Genomic DNA, 27,169 nt, shown 5'->3' on the forward strand with positions numbered 1-27,169 from the left:
GATAATATACTGACAAGGATTGAGGATTGGTTAATGAAAGAAACACGAGGGTTATTTTCAGGTTGGGAGACTGTAAATAGTTTAGTGCTGCAGTGATTGGTGCTGAATTATCCTTTTAAAGCCTCGAAATAGACAGAAATTTAATATAGTACAGATGGAAATCAGTGGTCCTGTTTATGAGTGCAGAGAGGATCATCGTGGCCTGGTATGGAAATGGAAATAGTAATGTCCAGGAACAGAAAAGCCTACAAGAAGTGGTGGATACTGCCCAGTCCATCACAGGCAAATACTTACCCAAGGAACAAGCCAAAGGAAAGCAGCATCCATCATCAAAGACCTTCACCATCCAGGTCATACTCTATTCTCGCTACCACCATCGGACAGGAGCCTTAAGTCCCAACACCACCATGTTCAGGAACAGTTACTACCTACAACAATCAGGCGCCTGAAACAGCATGGATAATTTAACTACCTCAACACTGAACGAATTCCACAACCTATGGATTCACTTTCAAGAACTCTGCAACGTATGTCCCTAGTATTATTTATTTATTTACCTAGTTTTTTTTTTTATTTGCAGTTTCTCTTATTTCGCACATTGGCTGTTTCTCAATCTTTGTGTATAGTTTTTAATGTTTCTTTATTCTCCTGTAAATGTCTGCAAGAAAATGAATCTCAAGGTAGTATATGGTGACACGAACATACTTTGATAAGAAATTTATTCTGAATTTTGAACTTTTGAATGTTATGAGAAAAAGATCACAATATATGAATACAAACTGAAAATAAAAATTCTTCAATGTTACAAATAAGAAGCAGACACAATTTATTTGTTAATACTGATTTTATAAAATATTTTACATGAACAGATAAAGATTGAATACTTAAAATTGAAAGATAAAAAGGATGTTGAATAAAATATAAATTAATTGCACACATTAATAGTTTGCCATGTTAGACAAATAGAAAGGCATTCTTTTCAACACAACGTTGAGTTAAAATGAAGTCTAAGAAACTACTGCCTTTTTTAAAACGTGAGTTCAGAGAAAAGGGGTACTGTACCTGATTTCAATGAACTCCACCAACAGAATGAAGAAGCTTCCATCTGGAGGCAATACTTGGTAGCGCACTGCATTACTTCACAGAGATAAAGAGCTGCTGTTTAGCTCAATCACAGAGCAACAATGAGATAACTGCACCAGAAAATATTCCACAAAAGATTTTGTTCACCATTTAAAAAATGCACACACACTTTGAGCACGTTCGACATAAGTGAACCTACTATAAATGCAGAGGGGTGAGGTGTGATTGTCAACTTTCTCTAGGCTTATGATGCAAACTATTTACTTTCCTCTGCAGGACAGCTAGTACCTACAACCAGCTATAACCAGGACTATACATTTTTTCACAGAATGCTTCCATTTTAGAGGGTACATGGGTTCCACGTAAAGACCAAATGGAAAAAAACTCCATTGATTAGACATCCAGAAGTATTACAGACTTGTGCAGCACTTCCAGCCTACAAACACATACAGCTCCAGCTACATGTGCCTTGAAAGTGAAACCTCTCTATTTTGCCTTTAAAGCATATTTTAGTTTTTAAGCTTCAAACATTTACACACAAAGGCTTAAGGAAAATACACAAGGAAGCCAACAAACTCACCAGTGCAAAGGGACTAAATAGCCTCCAGTTGAAAATGAACAAAACCCGAATTTCAGAAATATCCAATAAACGTGCTTGGCAAAAGAATGTTATTCACATTTATTTAAACAAGTTATTTGGCATGGTAAGTGCCACTCTTGATCTTGATTTCAAAATTATTTTCCTATGAATTTCTAATGTTTAGACTGAAATAGTAAGACAAGAAACCATAAAGGTCAACCCTCAGCTAAATATGTACCCATTGCAGAGTTTTGATGCCAGCCATGACTGTTACAAATTATTTGCCTCTGTCTCAGAAAAATGTTTTAAATACAAAGTAATATAATGCCAATATTGGTTGCTGATGTAAATACTATAATATTTAAATGACTTACTACTTTAAGTAACTTCTATGGAAAAGCAGCAATACTCCACTACACTAGCAGGAATTATTATGTGCAAAGGGAAGGCAAACTGCACTTCCATCCCCTAATGACAGGCAGTACTTTGATTGGCCATGGCATGACATCGGTGACTGGGATCATTATGACCTTGAACAATACCATAACATCAATATCAAATAGAAATGAAAATCATAACGGAGGTGTATAATGGGAGACTAAAGTGATTTGTCCATTCAACACAATTCTGCTTCCACTGCATCGAACCTAGAGGAAGCTATGGAGAGTCAAATACATTAATGCACCAATAAACACATTAAAAATGCAAATACACTGCATTATTCCCTCTTAGTTACCTCATTGTTTAAGATTATCATCAACAATATTTTGTTAGCATTCCAGTAGGGGGCATTATTAAACCATAAAACATAATTTAAGTCTGCAGCTGAGACAACCCACTAAAGAAGAAACTGAAATCAAGGTACTGTAATTATAGAGTTGCTATGATTTAGAGAAAATGTACTGTACATATTTAATAATATCAAGACCTTGGCAGGAAGTATTAATACTTTTAGTTGACCTGTGAGTGAGTTTACATCAAGGCATCTTAAAATTGTACAGCTCCTATTACAGAGAAGTTGAAAGAATTTCAATTGCAATTAAGGGTTTAACTATAAAGTCCTAAAGCAATGAAGTAAACCAATTTCCTGTAATGTCATTGTCGAACATAATTTACAAAAGAACCATGATTTACATATAATGACAAGAGATTTGCGCTCAGTTTAAAATCCACTAGAAATTATGGTACAAGGTAATGCTTATTTACCATTTCTTTCACCATGGTAACCTAGAGAAAGGCATCAACAGGAACAAGTTCTTTTATTATCCATTATTAGATGCAAGGAAAGAAATAAACATCTCGAACTAACAAGGGTACTGATCATTTCAAAGCTGCAATGCTATTTGACACAATATTAACAGTGCAAGATGTATTCCTTTGTTTAATTTGAATAGTTATCCATTATCAATTCTAATTTACAGTGATACCAGACTTGGAAAAGTGACTTCACTCATACTTTTTCCTAAAGAGGATACTGATGCTAGTAATGAAAACAACTGTATTGCTCCCCGCCACCTCCGGCACAAACAAATACAGCAAAACCAAGAAACCAAGACTCTACCTCTGCTACACAGTTCCATCAATATATTGGCACACAATTGAATGCAGGCAGAGTTTTACATTCAGTTGGCCATCATCAGTGTGTATAGATCTTGTGCATTGCCTCTGTTGCTTTTGCTTTTCTATATCCAGCATTATAAATGATTTAAAAATATAAAAAGGCAAACATTTTTACTTCAAAATTGATTCCATTAATGATGTTACAATTCATAAAAATAGGTTAACTTTTTTGTTGCATTAACCAGAAACTTCAAAATCAGTTTTGTTCCATCAGAATATAGATGAATTGGCTGCCTCATAGGAACGGAAACGGATGTAATAAATGCAGTAAAGGCTGTGCACAATGGGAAATTGCAAAGGTTACTGTCAAAAATTACCTTAAAAGGCAATATACATAGACAAATATATGTACTTTACATTCAGAAAGTAGTTTTTTTAATAAAGAAATTTCACTATCTCAGAAAAGACTCAGTAGTGAAGGCCACATGCTGTTTGCACCTGTTGAATAGATTGTAATGCAGCAAATTAAAGCATCTTCATTTAGTCTGTGTTTTAGACTGGACAATGGGATGGAGGGAGGAAGAGGTCAAACCAACAGTGTGTCCCCATCAGTGCAGATGACATAAAAGAAATACTGAAGCAGAAGTGACTGGTTCCCATTTTCCAGACATAATAAGTACTTAGGCTGACAAGGCTGTATTATCTCAAACAAGGAAGTTCAGATGATACTCAAAAAAAAAATCTGTTGATAATGATAAGCAGCAGAGATCTCAAGCAATTCACAGGAGTGAAACAGTAAACTTTCTTCTTCTCAGTTGAACCCTGATTTTTAACATTATGGCTAACAAAAATACATAGGTATCATCGCTATCTTTTATTAGAAACCTTCCCAAGAAAGCCGCAGAAGTAGGCTCCACACAGTTGGTTCAAAATTGTTCTGATTGTTGAATGTTACTTTAAAATTCAATGCTCTTGTGAAACTCAGAAGCCTATTCTCTGGGTTTTCCACTCACATGCGAACAGCCATTGCTACGGATTAAGACGTGGAGAAATAGGAGGAAAGCTGGCAAATTCTCTTAAAATATCTCTTGCCATCTCTACTTTGTTACTAGCTATCAAAAGAGCTCGTTTTACATCTTCAAACGAGTAGCCTTCACCCATGAGTTTTGCAATTTTTGCATCCACATTTTCTTCCGATTGGCTGCTCTGCAAAGAGGTTGGTTCTTGAACATGAGTTTTTTTGTGGTAACCGTCTGGTGCAGTCTTGCGGGGAAGTGGTTTAGGAGGTCTGGCTGGTGCTTGTGAAGAATCTGGAACAGAAACAGACAATGGAATACCGATTCTAGTAACAGTAACAATTGAAACATTTTCTCTACCATTATTGCTTAGGTTTATTGTGAGGTTTTGGTTTACAGCTAATTTCCCTGACATTTTATCCACAAAAATCAGGGCCTAATTTACATAAGTTTGTTTTGTTTCACTGCTATGGACTGGCAGTCTATAGTAGCTACTATGTTGTCTCAGAAAAAACATCTTTGTTTTCTTATGTAGTTGTAAAACAGACTTAAATATTAGAACCTTTAAAACACTATCAATAATTCTTTAGTAACTCACTTTCTCCCCATTCACAAACTTATTCAATCTGATACTCAAAAAAGATTCTTTTCTTTACATGCACAACTCTCGATTTATAAATTTACACAGCCTCATCTTTTTGAAGTAGTAACTTGTTCAATTAATTTAAGATACTTTTTCAAGCACTTTCTTAATACCTGGATTTTATGAAGACTGCAGACAAATGGTCAAAATAATTCAGAATTACATTATGCTATTTGCTTTCATTAACTAGTATCTGTATCAAAACACATGATTAATTTTCTTTGATTTTCTCAGATCAAGTTTTGCCCCATCTTACCTGTCAGTGATGGGAGCTGGTCATAGTCTTGTGATGTCCTATTAGATTTCTGATTTTCTTCAACTGTCCTTCTAGCAGGTGGCACAGGTACAGAAATACTCGGGGCGTCAAAGGCAGCATCTACTTAAATAAAAAATAAGATTTTTGTTTACAAAACTTTTCAACCTCATACTTTAACACATTCCTCAAATGGCTGTTTTATGCATAATATATTGCCAAGTAACAAGTTGCTATGTGTATAAGCCAAGTATTTTGTACATAGAGCCAATGAACAATCAAGCTGACTGCTTGAGTGTGTAGATTGAAATTCCCGATCTTCTTTTCTCTAGGGTAAAGGTTCCTGCACTCAACCAAACCATCCATATTTAAATAGGAAATTGATAGCCATCTATCAAAGGTCACAAATTCCTTTTCCATTTGCCTACCCTTAGCATCCCCAAGTAAGTCTGCACTAGAAAAGCCATTGGCTAGGATTCTGCTGTCAACAGCACACTGCTGGTATTCCAGTCCTTTAAAATAAACTAAATGAAGTAGGGAGTACAGTGAGGCAAGGGTGGGTGGGATGGATCAGCGTGTGAGTGTGTGCGTGCATATCTGAAGGCAGATGGTAGCTGCGTAGGGCGAACTGAGAGCCACAGTCTGAGTGTGATGGAGTACCATGGAGCACGAAAGAGGTGGGAGGGAGGAAATACAATTCAAGAGTTATGGCTTTCTCTGCTGTTCCCATGAGTAACCCATATCCAACAACGCCTCAGACCAATTTTCTTTAATGGCAGAGTAGATGTTGCATGAATGAAAACAATGCATTTGTAATTTTTAAAGAAGTGAGTGAAGTACTTTTCCAGAAGCTGCAAATTGAAATGGGCATCTGTTTCAAGCCTGAGTGTTCAATAATACACATCATTCCCAAAACCTGACAGCTGCTGTCTTCTACCAGCTTTCAAGTTATGAAAATTGTTGTTCCTCTCTGTGCCTTTTGGTGCATCAGGCGGCAACCTTGCCTTTTCTTTAGCATTTGTCTGTTTTCTTATGAGGCCAGGTTGCCAGCTTGACGTTCGACCCAGCACAGGTGGAGAGCGGGCAAGGTGCTGGCCGGACCCAGCACGGGTGGAGAGCGAGCAAGGTGCTGGCCGGACCCAGCACGGGTGGAGAGAGGGCAAGGCGCTGGCCGGACCCAGCACGGGTGGAGAGAGGGCAAGGCGCTGGCCGGACCCAGCACGGGTGGAGAGAGGGCAAGGCGCTGGCCGGACCCAGCACGGGTGGAGAGAGGGCAAGGCGCTGGCCGGACCCAGCACGGGTGGAGAGAGGGCAAGGCGCTGGCCGGACCCAGCACGGGTGGAGAGAGGGCAAGGCGCTGGCCGGACCCAGCACGGGTGGAGAGCGGGCAGATGCTGGCCGGGCACAGCACAGGTGGAGAGCGGGCAAGGCGCTGGCTGGGCACAGCACAGGTGGAGAGCGGGCAAGGTGCTGGCCGGGCACAGCACAGGTGGAGAGCGGGCAAGGCGCTGGCCAGACCCAGCACAGGTGGAGAGCGGGCAAGGCGCTGGCTGGGCACAGCACAGGTGGAGAGCGGGCAAGGCGCTAGCCGGGCACAGCACAGGTGGAGAGCAGGCACGGCGCTGGCCAGCTTCAAACCCGGGACCACGGGCCTCGAAGTCTGGTGCAGATGCCACTGCACCACTGCCCAGCTAAGTTATGAAAAATGAAGAAGTCTGTGAAAATTTATAGATACCTTATAGACTCAATAAAAATGGAGGGTGGTTTAAATTATCACAATTAAAAATATTTATATAGTTTGCAAGACACACAAGCTTTATAATGATTAAAAGTCAATGTTGCAGGACACTTTCTGAAAATTTCAACATAAAACAAGTTGCCTATTGTTAAAATTCACAGTTTTAAAGAGACATTTGCAGCTGAAGTGATAAAGCGCTGAATTTACATTTATTCTCTAAACTAATGAACTGTGTTCCAGCTTATTTCCAGTAATGAGGCTATAAACCTTACTGAAAGAGATTGCCTATTTCTCAATATACTCTAAGTAGATTATTTAAGGATCACTTGCAACGACAGGAAATTAGGAGGAAATAAATTTACTAAACATATGGAGATACGAAGAAACAATTGCATATGTTTAAAAAATATATCTGCACACCCTGTTATTAATGTCAATGATAATAACTAGCAATAGAACATAAGAAATAGGAGCAGGAGTAGGCTATCTGGCCTGTCGAGCCTGCTCCACCATTCAATAAGATCATGGCTGATCTGACCATGGACTCATCTCCACCTACCTGCCTTTTACCCATAACCCTTAATTCCCCTACTAAGCAAAAATCTATCCAACCTTGTCTTAAATATATTTACTGAGGTAGCCTCCACTGCTTCATTGGGCAGAGAATTCCACATTCACCACTCTCTGGAGAAAAGCAGATCCTCCTCATCTCCATCCTAAATCTACTCCCCTGAATCTTGAGGCTATGTCCCCTAGTTCTAGTCTCACCTACCAGTGGAATCAACTTTCTTGTCTCTATCTTATCTATCCCTTTCAAAATTTTATATGTTTCTATAAGATCTCCTCTCATTCTTCTGAATTCCAGTGAGTACAGCACCAGGCAACTCAATCTCTCCTCATAGTCTAACCCCCTCATCTCTGGAATCAACCTGGTGAACCTCCTCTGCACTGCCTCCAAAGCCAGTATATCCTTCCTCAAGTAATCATAGTCATAGTCATACTTTATTGATCCCGGGGGAAATTGGTTTTCGTTAAAGTTGCACCATAAATAATTAACTGGTAATAAAACCATAAATAATTAAATAGTAATATGTAAATTATGCCAGGAAATAAGTCCAGGACCAGCCTATTGGCTCAGAGTGTCTGACCCTCCAAGGAAGGAGTTGTAAAGTTTGATGGCCACAGGCAGGAATGACTTCCTATGACGCTCTGTGTTGCATCTCGGTGGACTGAGTCTCTGGCTGAATGTACTCCTGTGCCCAACCAGTACATTATGTAGTGGATGGGAGACATTGTCCAAGATGGCATGCAACTTGGACAGCATCCTCTTTTCAGACACCACCGTGAGAGAGTCCAGTTCCATCCCCACAACATCACTGGCCTTACGAATGAGTTTGTTAATTCTGTTGGTGTCTGCTACCCTCAGCCTGCTGCCCCAGCACACAACAGCAAATATGATAGCACTGGCCACCACAGACTCATAGAACATCCTCAACATCATCCAACAGATGTTAAAGGACCTCAGTCTCCTCAGGAAATAGAGACGGCTCTGACCCTTCTTGTAGATAGCCTCAGTGTTCTTTGACCAGTCCAGTTTATTGTCAATTCGTATCCCCAGGTATTTGTAATCCTCCACCATGTCCACACTGACCCCCTGGATGGAAACAGGGGTCACCGGTGCCTTAGCCCTCCTCAGGTCTACCACCAGCTCCCTAGTCTTTTTCACATTAAGCTGCAGATAATTCTGCTCACACCATGTGACAAAGTTTCCTACCGTAGCCCTGTACTCAACCTCATCTCCCTTGCTGATGCATCCAACTATGGCAGAGTCATCAGAAAACTTCTGAAGATGACGAGATTCTGTGCAGTAGTTGAAGTCCGAGGTGTAAATGGTGAAGAGAAAGGGAGACAAAACAGTCCCCTGTGGAGCCCCAGTGCTGCTGATCACTCTGTCGGACACACAGTGTTGCAAGCACACGTACTGTGGTCTGCCAGTCAGGTAATCAAGAATCCATGATACCAGGGAAGCAGCCACCTGCATCGCTGTCAGCTCCTCCCCCAGCAGAGCAGGGCGGATGGTGTTGAACGCACTAGAGAAGTCAAAAAACATGACCCTCACAGTGCTTGCTGGCTTGTCCAGGTGGGCATAGACAAGGAGACCAGAACTGTACACAGTACTCCAGGTGCAGCCTCACCAGTACCCTGTACAGTTGCAGCATAACCTCCCTGCTCTTAACTTCAATCCCTCTTGCAATGAAGGCTTGAAGGCTAACATTCCTCTTGCTTTCTTGATAGCACCTGCAAATCAACCTTTGTGATTCGTGCACAAGCACTCCCAAGTCCCTCTGTATAGCATCATGTTGCACTTTCTTACCATTTAAATAATAATCTGTTCTTTCATTTTTCCTTCCAAAGTGGATGACCTTGCATTTACCAGCAATGTACTCCATCTGTCAGGCCCTTGCCCACTCACTTAACCTTCTCTGCAGGCTCTCCATATCTTCAGCATAACTTGCTTTTCCACTCAATTTGGTATCATCAGCAAACTTAGATACATTACACTCAGCCCCCTCTTCCAGATCATTAATGTACATCGTGAACAGTTGCGGGCCCACTACTGTGGCACACCGCTCACCACTGATTGCCAACCAGTGTAACATCCATGCATCCCAACTCCCTGCATTCTATTATTTAACCAATTCTCTATCGATGCTAATACATCACCCCAACTCTATGTATCCTTATCTTATGGATAAATCTATTATGCAGCACCTTGTTGAACACCTTCTGGAAATCCAAGTAAATAATGTCCATCTGTTTCCCTCTATCCGCTGCACTCGTTATATCCTCAAAGAGCTCCAGTAAATTTGTCAAACAGGACCTGCCTTTGCAGAATCCGTACTGTGTCTGCCTGATGGATCCATTTCTTTCCAGATGCCTCACTATTTCTTCTTTAATGATGCTTCAAGCATTTTCCTAACTATAGATGTTAAACTAACTGGCCTATAGTTACTTGCCTTTTGCCTACATCCTTTTTTTGAACAGCAGTGTGAAACTTGCCTTCTTTCAATCCACCAGGACCTGCCCAGACTCCAGAGAATTTTGGTAAATTATCACCAAAGCCTCTACTATAACTTCTGCCATTTCTTTCAGTACCCTGAGATGCATTCTATCAAGACCAGGGGACTTGTCTATCGTCAAGGCCACAAGTTTGCTCAGCAAATAATAGTATAATAACAACAATACTACACTTATAATCAAAACTGACTGATTAAGCTCGTTATGTTCCACTACTTTCTTGCCTTATTGAACATGCTATAGTGGAAACACTGATACGATGCAATGATTGCTACAAATTTTAGAAAACTGATTTCTATTTTGTAATTTTTCCAAAGATATTTACAATAGAAATATTTAAATAAATAGAAGACAAAATAAATGTTTTTAAAAGGGGAACCAAATTACATTTGCACGTTCTAGTCCAATTATCCCGCTGTGTGCTGTAAAACAGGGGTTCAATTTTTGGGAGTACTTGGGCAGGAATAAACCCCAAAACATCTCCAATTTTAAGAATCGAACCTCAAACATTAATGCAGTTATAATACGAATTGATTCGATAAACTAAGGGTAATGTTAAGTATTTTCTCAGTCATATTTAAAATCTTACATGCACTGGGCACACAGTAAGCTGGCTTACCTGCACTGAAATGGAAGGAGTCATGACCAGATGTGGGTCTGCTGCCTGAACCAGATGACCTGGGCAGATCTGGCAGGCTAACACGAACAGGAGGAGGTGGAGGAGGCAGTGAAGGAGGTGGGCTGTCAAATGCATTATCACTTGCTAGTGGCAAAAAAAGAAAACATTTACATCAAAAACTGAGAAGACAAAGACCTTTGTTGACAAATCAAAAGCATTATTGCTATTAAAATTCATATTTTAATATTAATAATAGCTTCAAATTCAAAGTATCTAGCATGAATCTATAATAGATTTCTATAATTGATGGTTTTAATTTGATCATTGTTTTTATCTTTTGTCAGGTCTCATATGATTTTGAACGTTTGCAGCTTTCAAAGACAATAACAATGACAGCTGTGTACAAGCAAGCAAAGAATAGGGTCTCAACATTTGTTAAACTGCTCTGAAAGTAAAGCTGACTAGCTGTATTGGGCCCCTTTCCTACAACCTGCCATTCTGAAGTACTGTGAGCCCTTGTGATCGGCATCCTGCTAATACCTAACAAGGTGGCCTAACAAACTATCATTAACATGAGAAAATCTGCAGATGCTGGAAATCCAAGCAACACACAAATGCTGGAGGAACTCAGCAGGCCAGGCAGCATCTATGGAAAAGAGTAAACTGTTGATGTTTCTATGCTCTAGGGAATAAAGTAAATTGTTTAACTCTTCCCTATGTCAGATTCTCAAGTCCAAGCAACGTCCTTGTAAATTTTCTCTGCACTCTTTCGATCATATTGATATGTTTCCTATAGGTAGGGGACTAGAACTGCACACAATACTCCAAATTAGGCCTCCCAACATCTTATACAAATCAACATGACATTCCAACTCCTATACTCAATACTTTGATTTATGAAGAATGTGCCAAAAGCTCCCTTTACAACCCCATCCATCTGTAATGCTACTTACAAGAAATTATGGATCTGTGTTCCCAGATCCCTTTGTTCTTCTGCACTCCATAAACTTCCACTGCCTTGTCTTCATCAACTCTCCTGATAACTTCCTTAAAAATCTCTTGTGAAGATTGGTTAGACATGACCTACCACGCACAAAGCCATGTTGACTACCCCTAATCAGTTCCTTTCTATCTAAAAACTTATACTGTATATCTGGTCCCTTAAAATAACTTCCAATAACTTATACACTACTTATGTTAGGCTCACTGGCCTTTAATTTCCCAGCTTGTTCTTAGAGCCTTTCATAAACAATGGAACAATATTAGCTATCTTCTGATCCCCTAGTATTTTAAATATCTCTGCTAGGGCCCTTGTAATTCCTTGTCTCCCACATTGTCAGGCCCTGACGACTTATCCACCCTAATTTGCCTCAAGACAGCAAACACTTCCTTCTCTGTAATCTGTATATAGTCCATGACCTCCTCGCTCTTTTGCCTCTCTTCTGCATATTCTGTGTTTGGCTCCTAAGTACAGATGCAAAATATCCATTTAAGATCTTCCTCATCTTCTTTGCCTCTATACATAGGTAGTGACTCCGATCTTCAAGAGGACCAATTCTGACCTTTGCTATATCTTGGGATTCTCTTTCACCTTGTCTACTAAAGCAACGTCATACCTTCCTTAGGACCTCTTGATTTCTTTCTCAAGTTTTCTCTGACATTTCTTATACTCCTCAAGTACCTCATTTGCTCCTTCCTGCCTATACCTGCTATGCACCTCCTTCTTCTTCTTCTTAATCAGGGCTTCAATATGTCTCTAAAGCCAAGGATCCTTAAACCTATTATATTTGCCTTTTATTCTGACAGGAACATACAAAGTCTGTACTCTCAGAATTTCACCTTTGTAGGCCTCCTACTTAAAAAGCACACCTTTGCCAAAAAGCAACCTCTCCCAGTGCACACTTGCCAGATCCTTTCTGAAACCATCATTACCTTGGTTACCATCACTGCCATAATAACCTTGAAACTAATGGCATTGTGATTACTAGATGCAGAGTGTTCCCCTTCACAAACTTCTGTCACTTGCCTGTCTCATTCCCTAACAGGAGATCAGGTATCATACTCTGTGTTGGGAAAATGACATTGTAAACGTTAAATTTCATGCAGTGTTACCAGGAAGCTAGCATTCCAGTCTGGCCTATCACTGTTGCTTTTGAGCTCAGAATATTCAAGGAAATTCTCCTGGAAATCTGCTCCAGCCATTCCAGAAAGAGGAAAGCATGAAAGTTTAGGTATTATTAAGCCAAGTCAAAATCAAAATTTCAGTAAATAGGAAGTGGCTCTGTGAGATTAATAAATAGAGCGAATCATTCAGCAAAGACGACAATCTGAGCTTTCTGTCCCCTGCCTGAGTCAGAGGACCTGGGTAGATCACGAGGCGGATAAATCTAGGAGGTGGTGATGGTGGTACTGGAGGAAATAGATGTCAAATGCATTAGCATCCACTGGCAACAACGAAAATATTTAAGTGAGAAAACAGAGAACAAAGATGTTCATGAGTATGCAAAACAGAAGGATTATTACTAAAAAAAAACATAAAAATAATAGCCTCAAATATAAATTATTTTCTTAAGTATAATTCTGAACAAATTTCCCAAAGAAGTTCTTTTTATATTAGTTAGGATCTTATCTGTGAATCTAACAAATTCTAAATGAAGTACCTTGTGGAGGAACCAGAAGATCATAATCTGAAGGTGTTCTGTTCAGAGAAGAGCAACTTGGTTTTGGGTTGTCTCTTGCAGGAACTCTAGCTGGTGGTAATGGAGCTGGAACAAAAGAAGCCTCAAAGATATCATCTGGAAATAATAGAGAGAGATTTATCTCACTAACAGTATAATTTCAATGTTGATCTTCAGCATAATAGGCCATCTGGGTTAATTCTCCTGTATGACTTAAAAAACATAGAAACATAGAAAACCTACAGCACAATACAGGCCCTTCAGCCCAAAAAGCTGTGCTGGACATGTCCTTACCTTAGAAATTACCTAGGGTTATCCACAGCCCTCTATTTTTCTAAGCTCCATGTACCTATCCAGGAGAATCTTAAAAGACCCTATCGTATCCATCTCTACCACTGTCGCTGGCAGCCCATTCCACGCACTCACTACTCTGCATAAAAACGTACCCCTGACATCTCCTCTGTACCTACTTCAAAGCACCTTAAAACTATGCCCTCTCATGCTAGCCATTTCAGCCCTGGGAAAAAAACCTCTGGACTATCCACACGATCAATGCCTCTCATCATCTCATACACCTCTATCAGGTCACCTCTCATCCTCTGTTGCTCCAAGGAGAAAAGACTGAGTTCACTCAACCTTTTCTCATAAGGCATGCTCCCCAATCCAGGCAACATCCTTGTAAATCTCCTCTGCACCCTTTCTATGGTTTCCACATCCTTCCTGTAGTGAGGTGACCAGAACTGAGACAGTACTCCAAGTGGGGTCTGACCAGGGCCCTATATAGCTGCAACATTACTTCTCAGCTCTTAAACTCAATCCTACAATTGATGAAGGCCAATGTACCATATGCCTTCTTAACCACAGAGTCAACCAGCATAGCAGCTTTGAGTGTCCTATGGACTCGGACCCCAAGATCCTTCTGATCCTCCACACTGCCAGGAGTCTTACCATTAATACTATATTTTGCCATCATGTTTGACCTACCAAAGTGAACCACCTCACACTTAACTGAGTTGAACTCCAGTTTTGCATCCTTTCAATGTCCCGTTGTAACCTCTGACAGCCCTCCACACTATCCACAACACCCCCAACCTTTGACAAGAAAAATTATTTCTGAACACATTGTGCATGCATTCATTTCTCCATGCATTGTAAACAACAGACAGCACATTTCCTTTAGGTCATAATTAGATAAAGTCCTGTTTAGAATGAATTTGTTCTTTGGATGTGGGAACTAAAATGAGAAATCTTTCCACTCATTTAGACTGAACTCAAGGAAGCACTAACAAAAATTCAAGTTCAAGTTTGTCATTCAACCATACATAAATGCTCGTGTATACAGCTAAATGAAACAGCATTTCTCCAGGGCCAAGGTACAAAAAACAGTATCAATAGTCATAAATCAGCAAAGAATCAAATAGCACATATAAGATGGCAGTAAACATACAATCACATACAAAAAATCAAGTCCCTGAGTGACATGTCCTGCAAATTGATGGTGCGTGGATGACTGTTGGCGAGAACAAGCCCTCAGCAGTAACTGAAGTGAATGCACGCATGCAATCCTCCTTGCCTTCCACCAAGTGAACAGTGGAGGGCAGCACTGACTGGAGGGGTCTGCTTCCAATGCAGCATGACACTACAGCACAGCACCTCCTCTCCTGGACACCTGCAACAGATGAGTCCGCAGCAGGAGCCCTGGTCTGTGCTACAACCAAGGCCACACAGCTCCCCCGCCATCGGTCTCACCAATAAACCAGTGAACCAAACTTGCAGTATTCTACTTTACCAATATCCAACAAGGTTTGGCGATCACAAGAAAAATGTCCAAGACAATCACTCGCTGTTAGACTGCACACCACCTTCCCGCACCGATTCTGGCGCTTTTCTGTAACATGCAGCAAAACAATCCACACCAAATTCAGCTCATCTCCGCAATCAAGCAGTTCGCTGATGGGATAGACCTGCAGTACTTGAAGTTCTTAATGTCCAGCAATGTCTTACAATTGTAAAAAGACATTTTAAAAAAAACGCCTTCGGTTGATGTTGCGTTGTACTGAAAGTAGCTGAGGTTACCAGGAAATACATCTATTCTTTTGCCCATGGACCCTGATTAAACAATCAATCAATTTGTGGAATGAATAATACATCAGTAATTTACATTCAAGTTAATGCCATAACACATGCCAATCATTTCAAAGAGTGCTATCAAACACACTGTGACACTGGACCACGGAAGAGTGGTGACTAAAGGCTTGAACAATTAAAGCAATAATTAGCAATAATGTTGCTAGTTCAAATTAAATATTTTCATCTATAGCATCAAACTCATGACAATGTATAAATACAAAATTTGCAGATGCTGGAAATTTTGTAACAAAATGCTGAAAAAGTCAGGCAGCATTTACTGGAAAAATTCAGTTCCTCCAGCATTTTGTGTCATTTTATGTCATGAAGATACAGTGCCGATATAAAGTATTCACCCTCCCCACCCACCTTGGAAGTTTTCATGTTTTATTGTTTTACAACAATGAATCAGTGGATTTAATTTGGCTTTTTTGACTTTGATCAACAGAAAAAGACTCTTTCATGTCAAAGTGAAAACAGATCTCTACAAAGTAATTTAAATTAATTACAAATATAAAACATAAAATAATTGATTGCGTAAGTATTCAGCCCCTTTAAATCAGTGTTTAGTAGATGCACCTTTGGCAGCAATTACAGCCTTGAGTCTGTGTGGATAGGTCCTTATCAGCTTTGCACATCCGGTCACTGCAATTTTGCCCCATTCTTCTTTACAAAACTGCTCAAGCTGTCAGATTGCATGGGGTTTGAGAGTGAACAGCCCTTGTCAAGTCTAGCCACAAATTCTCAATTGGATTGAGGTCTAGACTCTGACTTGGTAACTCCAGGACATTAACTTTGTTGTTTGTAAGCCATTCCTGTGCAGCTTTGGCTTTATGCTTGGGGTCTTTGTCTTGCTGGAAAACAAATTTTCTCCCAAATCACAGTTCTCTTGCAGATCAGGTTTTCCCTCCAGGATTTCCCTGTATTTTGCTGCATTCATTTTACCCTCTACGTTTACAAGCCGTCCAGCACCTGCTGCAGTGAAGCATGCCCACGGTAGGGATGGAGTGTTTTTGATGATGCGCAGTGTTTGGCTTACGCCAAACATACTGTTTAGTTTAATAGCCAAAAAGCTCAATTTTGCTTTCATCAGACCACATAAGTTTCTTCCAGCTAATTTCAGAGTTTCCCACGTGCCTTCTTCAAACTCTAGCCAAGACCTCATGTGATTTGTTTTTCCAAAAGTGGATTTCATTTTGCTACTCTCCCATAAAGCTGCGGCTGGTGAAGCACCCGGGTAACAGTTGTTAGATGTACAGTCTCTCCCATCTCAGCCACCGAAGCTTGTAACTCCTCCAGAGTTGTCATAGGTCTCTTGGTGGCCTCCCTCACTCGTACCCTTCTTGAGGATGGTTTGATCTAGGCAAATTTACAGATGTACCATTCTCTTTCCATTTCTTGATTATTTGACTCCAAAGGATATTCAGTGACTTGGAAATTTTCTTGTATCCATCTCCTGACTTGTGCTTTTCAATAACATTTTCGCGGAGTTGCATTAAGTGTTATTTTGTCTTCATGGTGTAGTTTTTGCCAGGATACTGACTCACCAGCTGTTGTACCTTCCAAATACAGGTGCATTTTTACTTTAAGTCAATTGAAATACCTTGACTGCATACAGGTGATCTTCATTTAACTAATTATGTGACTTTGAAAACCAACTAGCTGCACTAGCGATGAATTGGTGTGTCATACTAAAGGGGATGAATACTTATGCAATCAATTATTTTGTGTTTTATGTTTGTAATTAACTTAGATCACTTTGTAAGGATCTGTTTACATTTTGACACTTATAAGTCTATTTCTGTTGATCAGCATCAATAAAAGCCAAATTAAATCCACTGTGATTCAATATTGTAAAACAATGTGGTTGAATGCATTTTATAGGCACTGTAAATTTAAGAGGTTAAATTAGCAGGTTGCATATGTTTGTAAAAACACACAGTGGTTGCAATTCTTGCCTGCTCTTATTTTAATTACTATTCAGATAATTTTAATATATTATAAGGTAAAAGTAAACATGCTTTACCTATTTCCAATGCTTTTGGTTTCTTTGCTTCAGTTGTGCTATTGTGAGTTCCGTTAGCGCATTGTCCATTTTCAAACACTCTAGAAAAATTTGACAGGATGAAAAGTAAGATAGGAGAGTGTTACAATTATACCCTATTCCAAGCTCCCAAATTAGACCATCTTCAGTTCCTGGTCTCTTGAGACCCTTAATGTTCCAGTTTTCTCAAAACAGTGAAGCATCCATGCATAACAGACCACAAGATATACGAGCAGAATTAGGCCATTTGGTCCGGGTTTGCTCCACCATTTTAGCATGACTGATCATTTTCCCTCTCAGCCCTAATCTCCTGCCTTCTCCCCGTATCCCTTCATTCCCTGACCAATCAAGAATCTATCAACCTCTGCCTTAAATATACATAAAGATTTGGCCTCCACAGCCACTTGTGGCAAAGAATTTCACAGATTCACCACTCTCTGACTAAAGAAATTCCCTTCATCTCCATTCCAAAAGATGCCCCTCTATTTTCTGGTCTTAAGACTCTCCAACCATAGGAAACATGCTCTCCACATCCACTACATCAAAACCTTTTATCAATCGATAGACTCCAATTAGGTCATCTTCCATTCTTCTGAATTTCAGTGCCCAGAGCCATAAAACACTCTTCATATGACCAGCCGTTCAGTCCCAGAATCATTTTTGTGAACCTCCTTTGAACACCCTCCAGTGTCAGCACATCCTTTCTAAGATAAGAGGTCAAAAACTGCTCACAATACTCTGTGAGGCTTCACCAGTGCTTTATGAAGTCTCAACATTACATCCTTGCTTTTATATTCAAGTGATGAATGAATGCTAACATCGCATCTGCCTTCCTCACCACAGACTCAACCTGCAAATTAACTTTAAGGAAATCCTGCACAAGGTCTTCCAAGTCCCTTTGCACCTCAGTTTTTTGAATTTTCTCTCCATTTTTATTTCTTTTACTAAAGTGCATGCCCACACACTTCCTGATACCGTATTTCATTTGCCTCTTCTTTGCCCATTCTCCTAAGCTAAGTCCTTCTGTAGCCTACTTCCTCAAAACTATCTGCCCCCCACCTATCTTCATATCATCCACAAACTCTTCGACAAATCCATCAATTGCACCATCCAAGTCACTGACATATAACGTATAAAGCAGTCCCAACACCAACCCCTGTGGAGTATCACTAGTCACCAGCAGGTAACCCGAAAAAGCTTCCATTATTCTCACTCTTTGCGTCCTGTCAATCATCCACTGCTTTATCCATGCTAGTATCTTTCCTGTAATACCATGGGCTCTTAACTTTTTAAGCAGCCTCGTGTGGCAACTATTGTTCAGAGCAGATAGGGGAAACATTAGGGCATTCTTTATTGAATGTAACAGCAATATCTGGTACAATAATGTACCAATGTCATTCCACGTTGTTCACAACAATATACTCACATTCATGCATAAAGTACTGCTTCTGCTTTAAAGGTGAAATCAACCCGTGCAAACCAATATACACATTATGTTATACCTTCAGGTAGAGGTAGCACCGTGATCCTGCACGTACTACAGTTGTCTCATAGAGACCAAGCAACCCAAGATAGATGGTGATGCCTGGTGCTATCTTTTAGGAGTTTGCATGTTCTTCTTGTGCTGCCATAGATTTTTCCCTGGCTGCTGCCATATGCTGGAGACAGGCTGGTTCGTAAAGTTCATTGACTTTTGTAAACTCGCTCTAAGGCTCTGAGGATTTCTACCAAGTAGGTACACAATGCAATGTGATGGAAACATTTCAAATTCACAAGCTGTTCCATTACTTGATTTGCTGCTGTCTCTAGACTTCCTTCATCCTAAATGAGAGTCATGATGTCATTGAGTGGTGCAGGAGGCAAGAGAGGTCAAATGACTAGCTCCTGGATCTTATTTCTTATGACAAGAACAGCAAGTGATCTTGAATGGACATTCTGGAGCTGTGGTAAACACCTAGACAGGTAAGCTATAGCCTATCCACCTTTAATACTTGCATCTTACACAATCAGGAAAGGTCACCAACACCTCTTCTTTCAGAGGAGGCTGAAGAAAGCTGTACTCATGGCCTTCTACAGATGAGCAGTAGAGAGCATCCTACCATGCGACATTACTGCATGGTACAGAAACTGCACTGCAGCAGACAGGAAGGCTCTACGACAAGTAATCACTCTGCTTTGGGCCACTTAGACAACAGCAAAAGATAAGATAGTTTGCTGTTTACTGATTACAGCTTGCATTCAATACCATCATCCCCTCAATATTAGTCACCAAGCTGCTAAACCTGGGCCTCTGAGGCAGATCACAACTGGTTCTCAACCTCGTTATTGGGAGACCACGGTCAGTATGGATTGGTGACAACATCTCGGTGACAATTAACACAGGCGCACCTCAAGGATGCAAGCTTAGCCCTCTATTCTAATTTCTCTACATCCAGGATTGTGTGGCAAAGCACAACTCAAGTGTCATTTATAAATATGCAGATGACACCACTGTTGTTGGTAAAATCTCAGATGGCAACAAGGAAGAATTCAGGAGAGAGATAGATCAGCTGCATGTGTAATGTGGCAACAACAATCCCGCACTCAGTGGCAGCCAGATCAAAGAACTGATTGTAGACTTCAGGAACGGGATGTCATGAGACCATGGACCAGTTCAAGTTGAACAGTGGAAAGGGTGAGTAGCTTTAAGTTTCTGGGTGTGAACATCTTAGGGGATCTGCCTTGGATCCAACACCATTGATGTAATCATGAAGGTGGCATGATTCTAATTATTAGTTGAGGAGATTCAGTATGTCATCAAAGATTCCTGCAATTTTCTATAGATGTACAGTTGGAAGCTTTCAGACTGGTTGTATTACAGCCTAATATGGAGGCTCTAATACACAGGATTGTAAGAAGCTGCAGATAGCTGTTATCTCAGCCAGCACCTTCATGGGGATAACGCTCCTTACTATCGAGGACATCTTCAAAAGGCAGTGCCTCAAGAAGGCAGCATCCATTATTACGGCCCTTACCATCTAAGACATGTCCTCTTCTCATTACTACTGTAAGGGAGGAGGCACAGGAGCTTGAAAACCCACATCAATGATTTAGGACAGCTTTTCCCCCTCTGCCAACAGATTTTTGAATGGTTCAGATCCCATGAATACTCCCTCTTTATTCCTTTTTATTGCACTTTTTATTTATTTTCTAATTTTTAGTAATTTTGTCTTTGGATTACTGCTGCAAAACGACAAATTTAGCATCACATGTCAATGATAATAAACCTGACTCTGATTCTAACCTTGCTGATAGTTTGTTGTATTGATAGATTTGTCCGTTTTGTTTATACCTCCAGCTCTACTGCTAGCAGCAACATTGCCTCCTTCTTTATGTATTATAATGCTTTGGTATTCTGCATCCTTTTAAGGACTTCAATTCTTTAAAGAGCAGTACTGCACATCCACATATATAGGGAGAACAATAGAGTCTATATGCAATTTGTAACATTTATGCTGCTAAAGAACTGGGCAATGTCTACCTCCAATAAGAGAGTCTACTCAACTATCCTTTATTTTATGATAATAAATCAATGTCATTATATTCACCAAGTTCCCAGTTAACAACATGGTCAGTTGACCATAAGCTAACCTGAACAAGCCAATAAACACCATGGTCACAACAGCAGATCAGAATCTAGTGATCTAGGACTTGTGGCAAGCGACTCACCTCCTGGCACCCTAAGCCTTTCCACTGTCTACAAGAGAGGGCCACAAAAGAATATTCTCTCCTTGCTTGACACCCATAACGAAACTTTACACTGTACAGAACAAATCAACATACACCACCCTAAACATTCATTCTCTTCACCACCACAGCACAGTGGCTGTAGTGTGTGTCAAAGATAAGATGATGTACTTGACCGAGATAGTCCGACATTTCCCTTCAAACCCATGATACTTATCATTAAGAATAGGGAAGCAGGCACATGGGAACACCAATGGCGGGTTTCCCTCCAAATCTAATTAACAACAGCACTGTAGAAGTAGCTTCACTACTTCCACTATAAGAGTTCAACAAGGCAATTCATACCACTTTCTCAATGGCTGTTTTGCTAGCCGCTGAAAAGAAAAATTTTAAGCTTTTCAGAGTTTCACGTGTCTATTTCCTGACTTGATTGTCTCTTATCACTATACCTGAATTATGTCTCTAAGCACTCTTTAAGATGCACATATAAACTTATTAGCAATGTAGGTTTTGTGGGTTTCTCTGGTGCTGGTGCAAGTACCACCATTTTTTATTGAAACTAACCATTCCCAAACTAAGCAGTGATTAGTACAACAAAGTATCAAGGTCTAACCAGGCAGTACACTTAATTTATAAATGTACATTCACACTCTGATGTATAGTACCACACCAAACAACGCAGCAAACCATTCAATAGCATGCTCCCTACTAACCTTCCCAATCACCTTCATATCTACCTATTCATTGCACAACTGCCCAGTTTTTAAAACTTATTTCACTGTGGCAGTAAAACCTCTTTGCACATTAAACCTGTTGAGGCTGGTTCAATTGCACAGATTACCTTGAACCTAACACTCAATACAAATTTGCTGCATTTCCCCACAGGACTGACACACAGTGCCACTCTGGAGTGTATTTCACATTAGGAATGAGTTTCAAGGTTTTTGTTTTCTTTAATTCTCATCTATTCTGCTCTCCAGTTTCAGAGATAATAATCACATTGCCATCTCTGAAATACGAGAACTTTTTTTTAGGTAATTCCCCCCCACCCCTTTCTTTATATAAAAAAATTTACCATCACTAAATGAACAGAATTCTACTGCACTTCAATAACTTTGCCATGATTATGTGTGAACCTAAATGGCAAGTACTGAGAAGCTATTTCATACTGGCTGGATATCAGACAAATCCAACTCTTCTTTCACTCACCATTTCTTTGACTTCCTTCCAACATGGACATGTACGTTAGGATTCCAAAATTATTTTCTATTTTTAAAACATAATTAACTGTAGCATCTTGTCTGGATACTGATTGAAATAGTTCAAACTTAGAACTGAAGGGGATAAAAGCTGAAGTCTTCCTGTTCTACAAGTTCACTAACAGATGAGCCAGAATTCCCAAGTCTAATGTAAGTAATTTTCAGATGTTTTTGAAATATTGATCACTGCAATATTTAGAATTAAGCAGTCAAAATGAAAATTTAAATTGAAATGTTGCCATTTAGGCAGCTTGAGAAAAGGGTGAAAGGCTGATAATAAACATTGATAAAAACATTGCAAGGTTATTAAAGTTAACCACTTAATAATTTGCACATTAAAGTTAATTGGAGAGGTTACTAAAACAAAGATCTGCCATTCAATTATGTCAGATTTAAAGCTATAAAACTTTTTTTATTCTGTAACTTACTCACCTTCACTTAATTATTCTTAAATGCATTCAATTTCCATTTAAAGCAGAAACTGAAACACTTGTTTCATTATATAAAAGAGCTGAGGTTAGACAGAGAACTTCAACAACATGGGTGTTCAACTTGTATCATAGCTACAGTTGAAATTCATCAAACTGTTCGCTTGCTTAGAAAACTGGTGGAGTAGCAGGAGACAGAAGAGGAATAACAGGCAAGTATTCAAATTAGCATTATGGAATGATTGATGTCCTGCAAGGTCTCAAATAGACCACAGTTATTCACCTCAGAAATGATCAGGATGACAGGATAAAGCGACAAACAAGGCTAAGTAGCATTGTAAACAGTGTAGGTGGAAGTAAAAATTACAAATATATTAGGAGTAGATTGATTTAATTAGCAAATAGGGGCCATATTTCATTTAATACAGGCAAATAAGGGTGTTGGGGTTAGTCCCTTTGGACCAAAATGGACATAATTATGTATTTTTCAATTGACAAAAAGTAGAAGCAACGAACACCAAAAGAGACTTTGTGGCACTCCTTGAAATGGAAAATTATGTGGGGTCAATTGTTATTTTTACATCAGAGACTGATAGAATTTCCCTTAAACTGTGGTGTTAAGGAAAAGATGAAATCATGACCTTAGGATCAGCCATAATCTCAATGACTATGGATACAAATAACTTCATCCTTTCCCATATTCCTAAGTTTGAATGGAACTAATAGCTTTAAAATTACAAGCAGAAAATCCAACAAAAATTGTTAAACGTAGAAAAAAATGGTTCTAGTCTGGATACATCATGTTCATTATCATATGATATTGTTTCCATTATGTCAAGTAACATGCAAGAGCTAGGCAGGAGGAAGCCATTGTAAAGTTCTGGAAAAGAAACAAGTCACCCTTGACTGTAATGCTTGCCCTGATGATGGTTGCTATCAAAGGTGTTATATTAAGAACAGTCTCTTGGACAAATAATGGCTAACATTAGAAATGCATCTCAGCAAAGTTTCATTGTCTTTAGTGCAAGGAAAGGGAAAAACTGGATATAGAAATGGGATGTTAAAGCTTTACATTCCTCATGCAAGTACAGATTGTAGTCCAATTGTTATTTGTAATAGCCTAACACCTGTCAATAATACACTAGTCATTACATGAACAGACATTTGTCTATGCATAGGACATCAAAACCAATAGTTCCCAAGAAAAGATCACCATCCACATTTGATAAAATACATGCTCCTACATCCATGCCTTATCACGTTAGGAACTGGGGTTCTTCTTGGCATTACTAAACAGTTACTAGCCTCATGGTTAGAGCAGCCTTTGTGTTGATTGAACTTTTATTTGTTTTACTCGTTTTTGTGAGTTTTCTAACTAAATTATATCAATATTGTTAAAAGCTTCATGGACCTCATTTAACCTTTGTGATGGGCAGGCCAACAATATCAAGAGAATCCAGCACCCCAATCTGATAGCTCACTTGATATTTTTTTTAATCTAACCCAAAGTTTTCCTTAAAGTGTTAAAGATACAAATAATTATTTTTTGTACTACAGAATTATATGTCATTCATAACGTAAAGTAATAGCCTCAAAATAACCAGACCTTGAAATCCGTGGTTTCACAGTTTGTAAGTGAGTGGAATGCGTAGATATGGACAGAGGATATGATGAAGGGATCTTGTATTCATCTTCATTGTCCTCATTAAACACTCTTGATTTTTCGGAGTTTGTCTGTAAATTTGTGAATAGATGGGATTGTCTACAAAAGGAAGACTTACATAAATAAAACACTTCACTGCAGAGACATTATTAAGCTTTAAAACGTACTTATTTTTCTGATTTTATGTACCTAAAGCCACAATTGACATTACCTCAGAAAAGCAGGCAATAAAATTGAGGTGAAATAACAACTAAAATGAAAACATTCCAAATTTATAATTTTAAAAAACCTACCAGACGTTGTTGATAAAAAAAATGTAATGAGGCACATGATATTCATATGCTTTATCTCATAATCCACAGTAAAATAATGAATAGAGCAATATGGTCAAGAAGACTTAGTCACTTGGAATTCAAGATGAAATAATAAATTTGATTAGACATTGGTTTTGCAGGAGAAGCCAGAGAGTGGCAGTAGAAGGCTGCCTCTCTGACTAGAGGCCTGCGACTAGTGGAGTGTCACTGGGATCAGTGTTGGGTCTGTGTTTTTTTTCCATCTATACCAACAATCTGGGTGATAATGTGGTATGCTGGATCAGTAAATAAATGGATAACACCAAGATTTGGGCTGTAGTGGACAGCAAGGAAGACTATCATGGTTTGCAGAGTGACCTGGACCAGCTGGGAAAATGGGCTGAAAAAAGGCAGATGGAATTTAATGCAGTCAAGTGTAAGGTATTTCAATTTGGGAGGACAAAGCAAGGTAGGACTACATACTGAGAGGCAGGACACCGAACAGTGCAGTAGAACAGAGGGATCTGAGAATACAGATCCATAATTCCTCGAAAGTGGTGCTATAGGTACATAGGGTCATAAAGAGAGCTTTGGCACAATGGCCTTTAGAAAAAGTTGGGATGTTATGTTGAAGTTGTATAAGATGTTGGTGAGGCCTAATTTGGAGTATTGTGTCCAATTTTGGTCACCTACCTACAGGAAAGATGTCAATAAGCTTTGAAGATTGCAAAGAAAATTTACAAGGACGGTGCCAGTACCTGAGGACCTGAGTTATCAAGAAAGGTTGAATAGGTTAGGACTTTATTCTCGCCAGCGTTGAAGAATGAGGAGAGATTTGATAAACAGAATAATGAGGTTTAGATAAGGTAGATGCAAGCAGGCCTTTTTCCACTGAGATTGGGTGAGACTAGAGGTCATGGGATAAGGGTGAAAAGTGAAATGCTTAAGGGGGACATGAGGGGGAACTCCTTCACTCAGAGTTTGGAAAGAGCGTGGAACAAACTGCCAGCAGTAGTGGTGGATGTAGGTTCAATTTCAACACTTATTTAGTTCGGTACATGGATGGGAGGAGTTTGGAGGGCAATGGTCCAGGTGCAAGCCAATGGGACTAGTCAGATTGATAGTTTGACGTGGACTAGATGAGGTGAAGGGTCTGTTTCTGTACTGTTCTATGACTCTATGGTTATTCACATAAAACCTTACTGTGAAGCTTACTCAAAAAAGCCACCTCTATGTTATAATAGCTCAGTCTTTTGTTAAAAATTAACTCAATGCCTTATGGCTATGGAAACAAAACATATCCAGAACTGTGACAGAGCTGCCAGGGATCCGTAGAATACAATTTCTCCACGTTGTGTATTCCTTGAACTTTTGACCATGGAGATAGGGGATGAGAGGGAGGGAAAACCACATCCAGCTGTCTTCAACATCCATAGAGTTTATTAATATTAGCACTAACAGAGCCCTGAAGCTAGTTGTCTATCTGCCTGTCTTCTTCAACATGAATATGTCAAACTGGATTTCAGAAGGAAAACAAAAGAAAAATTGACTGGATTATTAAATGGATTTATACATGATTTCCTCTTAGATCCTATAGATTGAGAACAGTTATTTCCTGCATATGTTTCATTGTGAAAACAAAATTAGTTTTTCTCTTCTGTGATTCACTTTATCTTCTTTTCTGCCGGGGGAGCAATTTTTCTTGTTTATTGAGAAACAAAGCCCTGGTCTTTGATAATAGCTTTATCGCCATAAGATGTTATAGTAGAGCTACTGGCAAGCAATATGGGAATTTGTTCAGGTATGTAAAGTATCTCTTTTTTCATAAAAAAAGCAAAATCCTATCCACGAATTAATGCCCTGTCAAACTACTCTCAGTGATGAGCAGCATACAACCAAGAGTCAATCAATCATATCTAAGTCACAGTACAGTAAGTTTAAAATAAATTGTTAATTCAGTATTTTTTCTGTAAAATCAAACAATGGTTCTGATTCAATATATGTATTCCCATCATAAGATTTAACAAGCAGCAGCGTGCAGCTTTTCTTCTAATGGATACTTAACAATGGCATGTGCAGAATTTAATAGTAACATGTGCAGAATTTAACAACTGCATGTACAGAATTTAACAATTGCATGTACAGAATCTATCAGATACAGGTATGCAAATATGGTGGTCTGACAATACTATTTATTCTGTAGGAATGTCCACTTATTTTTGCAGCAAAATATAGCTTTAGAAAATTAATTCTTAACTCAATTTCCCCATGAAAACATTACATCTGCATAGTTAGATGCTGAATGTAAGTTTGTATATATACATTCCAATTTACGATTTATTGATTATCCCCACACACTTTCATGTAAAGGAGAACTCTCC

At 39.3% G+C, this 27,169-nt stretch overlaps 1 protein-coding gene across 7 annotated transcripts in view; it reads right to left on the minus strand.

The window, feature by feature from the left end:
- Positions 1–820: 820 nt before the first annotated feature.
- Positions 821–27,169, minus strand: part of cblb (Cbl proto-oncogene B, E3 ubiquitin protein ligase) — a 180,000-nt gene continuing 153,651 nt past the window's right edge. For 5 of the 7 annotated variants that reach the window (XM_063050586.1, XM_063050590.1, XM_063050589.1 and 2 more), the window contains 6 exons: positions 24,439–24,594; positions 17,402–17,481; positions 13,231–13,365; positions 10,571–10,714; positions 5,139–5,261; positions 821–4,533 (listed from right to left, as the gene is read on the minus strand). In XM_063050586.1, the coding sequence (XP_062906656.1) occupies positions 4,253–4,533; positions 5,139–5,261; positions 10,571–10,714; positions 13,231–13,365; positions 17,402–17,481; positions 24,439–24,594 (919 nt within the window). In that variant the 3' untranslated portion in view covers positions 821–4,252. The remainder of the gene's footprint in view (positions 4,534–5,138; positions 5,262–10,570; positions 10,715–13,230; positions 13,366–17,401; positions 17,482–24,438; positions 24,595–27,169) is intronic. The other 2 variants (XM_063050588.1, XM_063050587.1) reach the window with 2 other exon arrangements.

Source organism: Mobula hypostoma, chromosome 6 (assembly GCF_963921235.1).
Source record: "Mobula hypostoma chromosome 6, sMobHyp1.1, whole genome shotgun sequence".
NCBI lineage: Eukaryota > Metazoa > Chordata > Chondrichthyes > Myliobatiformes > Myliobatidae > Mobula > Mobula hypostoma.